General features: G+C 41.6%; 1 protein-coding gene across 1 annotated transcript; it reads right to left on the bottom strand.

Moving 5' to 3' along the window:
* Positions 1-1,660: 1,660 nt before the first annotated feature.
* On the bottom strand, positions 1,661-7,208 carry LOC140183215 (uncharacterized). The gene is made up of 6 exons (XM_072231240.1): positions 7,154-7,208; positions 6,036-6,142; positions 5,372-5,783; positions 4,026-4,426; positions 2,929-3,645; positions 1,661-2,011 (listed from the first exon to the last, which is right to left on the bottom strand). The coding sequence occupies exons 1-6, from the start codon at positions 7,206-7,208 to the stop codon at positions 1,661-1,663; spliced, it is 2,043 nt and encodes a 680-aa protein (XP_072087341.1).
* Positions 7,209-7,467: the final 259 nt, after the last annotated feature.

Below are 7,467 nucleotides of genomic sequence, written 5' to 3' on the forward strand. Positions count from 1 at the left end.
ATTGAAGGTTGTAGTAGGCTTAGAGAAGGGGGTTGAATCTATGCCTTTCTTTAAGTTACTGAAATAACCCTTTTTAAATAAACTTACAATTCTGATTCAGTTTGAACTCAGCAACGGAAATTTATGAGACAATTTATTTTTGTCTCATGAATATCAGAAAACAGAACAGACCAGAAAGGAGAAGAGCTAACACCATCATGTATCCTGGTTCGGTTGCCTTGTGCTATGAAACCTACGTCCAGTCTCCACCACAACAGTGGTGGAATTTCCACTATAGTTAAAGTATTACATACACCAATTCCACAGGATTGACACAATCCTTTCACACTCAAGTTCTCACCTAACTTGACATTGGCTATGCTAATATCTAACTCTTCACTCTTAGTGCTTACCTAACTAAGAAAGGGGTACCTCACTGGTACAAGATACAAGGCACAGACTTACCTAAAGAAATCTGAAATAACTCTAGGCTTTTTTCTCAAGTATTTTACTCAGCCTCTTTCCACTCATTGGATTTTACTTGAGACCTCTCTATATGCCTTTTTACTCAAGAAATTACAGAAAGATAAACATTGAAAAGTAAATTACAATCTGTAAAACATGAAGGAGATTGACTCTTCAACAGCCTCTTTGCTATGTGATAAACCAGATTTGCATGTCTCTGATTCAGTTCTTCATTTTTGGCGAAATGCTTCTTTGAAAGAAAGCACTGTCCAAGTAGAGAAACTTCTTCAGGGAATTCTTCTCAGAACACAACTCACTAAACTCTGGTTATCTCTCCTTGGTTTCTGAATGAACAACAAACCTTTTTTTTATCTCCTTGCATGTTTCTGGGTTCTTCCTAGGTTAACTTCTTGAGCTCTGTGCTTCACCAACCCACAAACTCACTTTTTCTCATTAAATCTCAAAGTAGAAACTTTGCTTCTGACGTTCTCTTGTTGACCGAAAGCCATAAAACAGAAACCACAAAAGTCTTACAATGGTAAATCGGATCTGAGCCATTGAGAAGCTACTTGGTCCCTAAGAATAACTTGTGACCGTAGATACACAGCAGATTGGAACAGAAATCAACTTTCTCTTGTATGCCATTTTCGGACTTAGCAGAGAATTGGGAAGAGGATAAGAACATATGATGCATGCATAATGAAATGGGTTACCTTTAACCTTTGCCCTTAGCTTGATTTGGTTTGATTTTGCTGATTTGACCTCAGCCTTTCTTGCCTAACCTTCTCTTTCTTTCTTCTTCTTTGAATAGCTTAGGAACTAAGCACACTCTCTCTCTTTTGTGATTTCTAATTGAGACAAGGAAAAAGTTAACGTTGCTTTTGGTGAAAGCATACGAGAGGGATCAACTTGCTAATGGGCTTGGGTCGGTCTTTCCATTCATGCAACCCGTTTGCTTTCTATTCATCACCTTTGGTCTTCTATTATTTTTGTGACCCATTAGAATAGATTCAGCTTGCTTTGAGTTGGGCTATTGTTGATTAATAGCCTTCTAGCCTTGCTTTTATTTTCATCCAATTGGGCTGCTCCATTATATTTATTTTTGGCCTGCAACATATCATCATAAATAATCAACACAAATTATTTATTTTTCCCAATAAAATAGTGTTTGTCATCACTAATTAATTTAGTTAATTTCTTAACTCAACACCCTTCCTCAAAATGCAGACTCCCTCTCCATCTCCCTCTCCATCACAGCCGCCTTGCCTCTCCCTCCCCAACACACACTCTCCCCTCCCTCTATCTCTATTGCAGCCCTTCCCCTACCCAATGCACACTCCCTCTCTATTGCAGTCCTCTTCCCTCTCTCTCTCTCTCTCCATTGCAACCTCACTCCCCAACGCACATTTTCCTTTCCCTCTGCCTCCCTAATTACAGCAGCAAAAGTAACAATAACAGCAAAAATAACACCATCAAAATCCCAAACAAAACCAACAGAAGAACTTGCACATTCAGAACCTAACCTTTCTTGTTCCTCCTTCTCTCTTTTTTCTCCTTCCTTCCTTCTCTTCTCGGAGGACCATAACAATATCAAAAAGAATATTCATTCACACACACAGACATTTACCCAAATACGTAATATGCATATATAAATATAAAGAGAGAAAGAGAGAAAGGCTGAGGAGCTGAGGGGATGCGGCTATTCCAGGCCTTGTTGAGGCTCCGATGGTGGTGGCGGTGGTTCTTGATGGTGCTCTTGCAGTTGAGGTTGCTGTTGCTATTGAGATTGTTGCTACGATGGAGAGAGAGAGAAGCATGTGTTGGGTTGTTGTTGTTGCTTGATGTTAATGTTGAGCTGATTATTGCTGTGAGTGCTGGTGTTGAGAGAGGGAGGGGGGAGTATGCTTTGGGGAGGGGCTGTGATGGAGAGGGAGAAGGAAAGGGGAATGTGCGTTGGGAGGGTGCTGTAATAGGGAGGGAGAGGAAAGGGGGGATGCGATGGGGAGGAAGAGGGATAGGGTTGCGTTGGGTAGGGGGAGGGCTGTGATTGGGAGGGAGATGGAGGGGGGGTCTGCGTTGGGAGGAAGGGATTAAGGTTTGGGGGATGGTTTGTCAGGTCACTAGAATATGGTGGCCATGTCAGCATTGTACTTGCCGGAGATTTGCTTCGACGAACTCGGGGACACGCTTGTTAAATTTTAAAATCTTTTAGGGAATATTTTGTCAATAACAAAAATCAGGTACTATTTTGTTAGCACAAGAATCTTTCGGGTATCGATTTGGTATTTACCTCTTAAAAACTAATTTATTGACTAATTATTTACTAATCTAACGGGGTTTACATCCTACCCACCTAACAAAGAATTTTGCCCTCAAAATTCAAATTCAGTTACCTGAAAAGAGATGTGGGTAGTCTTTTTGCATATCTAATTTGAGTTCCCAAGTGTGTTCCTCAATACCAGTTCGACTCCAGGCTACCTTTACCAGTGATACTTCCTTCCCATGCAATCGTTTAATACTAGTGTCATCAATTCTCACCGAAATTACTGGAAGTGTTAGGTCTTCTCTCACTTGAATCGGTTCCGGTTCTAGGACATGAATTATGTCAGGAGTATACTTCTGAAGCTGTGACACATGAAACACGTCGTGCAAGTTTGAAAGATACGGCGGTAAGGCAATTCTATAAGCCACCGGCCCAATTCTTTTCAGGATCTCAAACGATCCAATATAATGGGGATTCAGTTTCTTAGTCTTAATAGCTCTTCCCACTCCGGTGGTTGGTGTAACCTTCAGAAAGACATCCTTCCCTTCTTCAAACTCCAAAGGTTTTCGTCTTTGATCAGCATAACTTTTCTGACGGCTCTGAGCTATAAGCATTTGGCTACGAATCTTCTTTATCTGCTCAGTAGTTTCAACTATCATCTCAGGCCCTAATAAGCTTCTTTCTCCTGTTTCATACCAACATAGCGGAGATTGACATTTTCTACCATACAAAGCTTCATATGGAGCCATTCCAATGCTCGCATGGTAGCTAGTATTATAAGCAAACTTAACTAGTGGCATATACCGATCCCAGCTCGCTGACTGGTCCAAAATACAATCCCTTAGCACATCTTCCAAGGTCTGGATAGTTCTTTCTGATTGACCATCTGTCTGAGGGTGATATGCAGTACTCAAACTTAACTGAGTCCCAAATGCACGCTGAAAGGGTCCCCAGAACCTTGATGTAAATGAGAATCCCTGTCAGATATAATGGTGGAAGGCACGCCGTGCAATCTGACAATCTTTTTGATGTACATTCGAGCTAATTCTTCCATTGTGCAACTTATTCGAATAGGGAGAAAGTGAGCTGATTTTGTCAGTCGGTCCACAATCACCCAAATAGCATCACAACCAGTCCGGGTTCTAGGCAAACCTGTTACAAAATCCATTGCGATACTCTCCCATTTCCATTGTGGAATCTCTAAAGGCTAGAGGGTTCCTGATGGTCTTTGAAGCTCAATCTTAACCTTCTGACATGTTAAACATTTAGATACATGCAATGCCACATCATTCTTCATTCCTGGCCACCAGAACATCACTTTCAGATCTTGATACTTTTTGGTACTTCCTGGATGAATTGAAAACCCGTTCTTATGAGCTTCCTTCAAGATACTTTGTCGCAGGTCTCCGACATCTGGCACAACAATCCGATTCTTAAATCTCCATAAACCATCTTTACCTTCTGACACTCTCCACTGATTTCCTTGTTTAATTGTCGGCAATACTTTACGTAATGCTTCACCATCTTGATGAGCCTTCAGAAGTTCTGATTTAAAATCACTTAAAATCTGCAACTGACTTAAACACGGAATTTCAGATTCTTTCCTAACTCCCAGTTTCAAATCTTGAAATGCCTTTAGTATCTCTTCTTCTCGCAACATCATCCAAGCTGCATATAAAGACTTCTGACTCAAGGCGTCCGCCACAATGTTCGCTTTTCCTGGATGGTAATTCAATTCGAAATCATAATCTTTTAGAAGCTCCATCCACCTCCTCTGACGCATATTCAACTCTTTCTGCTCAAAGAGATACTTCAAACTCTTATGGTCTGAGAAGACATGAAACTTAACGCCAAAGAGATAATGCCTCCAGATTTTCAGAGCAAACACAACAGCAGCAAGTTCTAAATCGTGAGTCGGATAGTTCATCTTATGCGGCCTTAATTGCCATGAGGCGTATGCTACAACATTCTAGTGCTGCATCAGAACGCACCCCAAACCCTTCAGTGATGCATCACAATACACTTCAAACGGTTCACTTGGCTCAAGCAATACCAACACGGGTGCAGTAGTCAACCTTTGCTTCAATACTTGAAAACTCCCTTCGTATTCTGGAGTCCAGACAAAAGGCGTGTCCTTCCTAGTCAGCTTAGTTAAAGGTAAGGCAAGCTGTGAAAATCCCTTAATGAATCTCCGATAATACCTCGCCAAACCTAGGAAACTCCTGATCTCTGTCACTGAAGTTGGTCATTCCCATTTCATCACTGCTTCTACCTTAGCAGGATCCATAGCTATTCCCTGCTTAGTCACTATGTGATCGAGAAACTTCACTTCACTCTTCCAGAACTCGCATTTAGATAACTTAGCGTATAACTTCCTGTCTCTCAGAATTTGCAGCACAGTTCGCAACTGATAAGCATGCTCCTCCTCAGTCTTAAAGTAAACAAGAATATCATCAATGAAGACAATAACAAACTTGTCCAGGTACGGCTGGAAAATCCTGTTCATATAATCCATGAATACTGCTGGAGCATTAGTTAACCCGAAAGACATCACTGTATACTCATAATGACCATAACGCGTTCTAAAAGCAGTTTTCGAAATATCTTCATCTCTAACCCTTATTTGATGATACACAGATCATAAATCAATCTTAGAGAACACACCGGCACCCTGTAACTGATCTATTAGGTCGTCGATTCTAGGTAGCAGATATTTATTCTTCACAGTGATTTTATTCAATTGCCGATAATCAACACGCAAACGCATACTTCCATCCTTCTTCTTTACCAGTAACACTGGTGCTCCCCATGGAAAAACACTTGGTCGAATAAAATGCTTACCCAACAGATCTTCTAGATAAACTTTCAGTTCAGCCATTTCTAAAGGTGACATCCTGTAAGGAGTAATCGAAATTGGAACGGCTCCAGGCACCAACTCAATTACGAATTCAACCTCCCGGTTAGGTGAAAATTCATTAATATCATTTGGAAACACGTTTGGAAATTCACATACAACTGGAATCTGTTCTAAGCTCTGATCATCACCTGATACTCCCAGAGTTAATAACATAATGCCCTGACATTCAGTTCCAGAACAATTTACTATCATAGAGTTCAAATAGTAACTGTTCACCACAACCAGCGCTTTTGACCCTTCCAGCATAAACTGTACTGACTTCTTAGAACAATCAAGAAAAACATGATTCTTGGATAACCAATCTAATCCCAAAATGAGATCAAGACCGATCATCGGCAAACAAATTAAATCATGCACAAATTCGCGCTGTTGTATTCGAAATGGAACTTGTGGACATCATAACCTAGTTACCATAGCTTCATGAGTAGCATTATACACTTTCAAATCATAACCTAAAACCACCATCCTCAATCCTAATTCATTAGCCTTTTCAAACGCAATAAATGAATGAGTTGTTCCTGAATCAAATAAAGCATTTAAGATTTTACCAGCCATTTCACAGTTATCTCTAATCAGTGTCTCAGATCCCTCAGCACCCGCTACAAAAGTGGTGTACACTCTCCCTGACTGCTGTACTCTACCAGTCTCATACTTCTTCTGCTCTGGACAATTATTAGCCAAATACCCAGGCTATCCACAAAAATAGCATACCCCAAGTCCTGATCTGCACGGAACTCCAGGATGATACTTTTCACACCTCTGACAGTTCAAATCTTGTTGTGGCTGCTTTTCAAACCTTCTTCCCTAATTAACATTAGTATTCGGCCTCCTATAATTACCCTGGCCTTGATTCTGCTGTAGAAAAAAGCCTCCACACGTGAAATTCCTACCTCTCGGAGCAAAGTTCCTCCCTGAAGTCCTCTGAAAAGGCACCCTCGAGCTTCCTTTCTCTGCTGCCGCCTTTCTCACACATTCTTCAGCCACCCTACTCTTATTCACCAATTCAGAAAACACTCTGATCTCCATTGGAGCAACGAAACTCAGAATATCGCTCCGAAAACCTCCCTCATACTTGATACATTTCTATTTCGCAAAGTCCTCAGGCGCACCTTAATAAATACGAGAAAAGCAAAATAACTCCTCAAATCTGCTAGTATACTCAGTAACAGTCATTTGTCCCTGCTTTAATTGCATTAATTCAAGTTCCTTGGCATTTCTGAATGAATTAGGAAAGTACTACTTATAGAACTCCGTTCGGAAGACTTCTCAAGGAATCACAGCGCCATCTGACTGCAGGATACGTCGTGTTCCCTGCCACCAATACTGAGCCTCACCTTGCAGTTGATAAGTTCCAAATTCAACCCATTGCTCTTTAGGAACCTGTTGAGCTTGCAATGCCCGTTCCATAGCCTGAATCCAATTATCTGCATCGGTGGGATTTGAGGTTCCCCTGAAAGTCGGAGGGTGAACTTTCAGAAATGTAGCAAGTGTCATAGGGTCATCCTTGTCATTATTGTTCCCGTGATTACCCTGGTTTATCTGATTACCCAATGCCTCGGCTGTCGCCTGCATAGTTGCAGCCATATTTCCTAGGGTAGCCATAAAGTCTACTGGATCATTCCCTGTCAGGCCAAGGGTAACTGTTCCGAGGGTTACCTGAAACTGGAGGTCGATCTCGGATGAGATCTTCTGTACTGGTCGGAGATGACGTGTTCGGCTGGCTGATGACGGCCGGAGCTGTTGGGTCCGACTCGTTGGACTTGCTGCACTGCTGATCCTTGGCCACCGGAGGGTGGGGGGTACCTGCAAGAGACTCCGATGCTTAAGTTAGCACGGGTATTAA

The sequence above is a fragment of the Arachis hypogaea genome, chromosome 20, assembly GCF_003086295.3.
Source record: "Arachis hypogaea cultivar Tifrunner chromosome 20, arahy.Tifrunner.gnm2.J5K5, whole genome shotgun sequence".
In the NCBI taxonomy this organism is placed as follows: domain Eukaryota; kingdom Viridiplantae; phylum Streptophyta; class Magnoliopsida; order Fabales; family Fabaceae; genus Arachis; species Arachis hypogaea.

Excerpts from the sequence above, each read along its gene's own strand:
- LOC140183215 (XM_072231240.1), bottom strand. The coding sequence starts at position 7,208 with ATGGCTGCAACTATGCAGGCGACAGCCGAGGCATTGGGTAATCAGATA. Across the intron at positions 4,427-5,371 it reads AGATCAGTTACAGGGTGCCG|GAAAAGCGAACATTGTGGCG; the intron begins GTGTGTTCTCTA and ends ATTACCATCCAG. Across the intron at positions 3,646-4,025 it reads AAAAGTATCAAGATCTGAAA|CGTGCATTTGGGACTCAGTT; the intron begins GTGATGTTCTGG and ends GGACCCTTTCAG.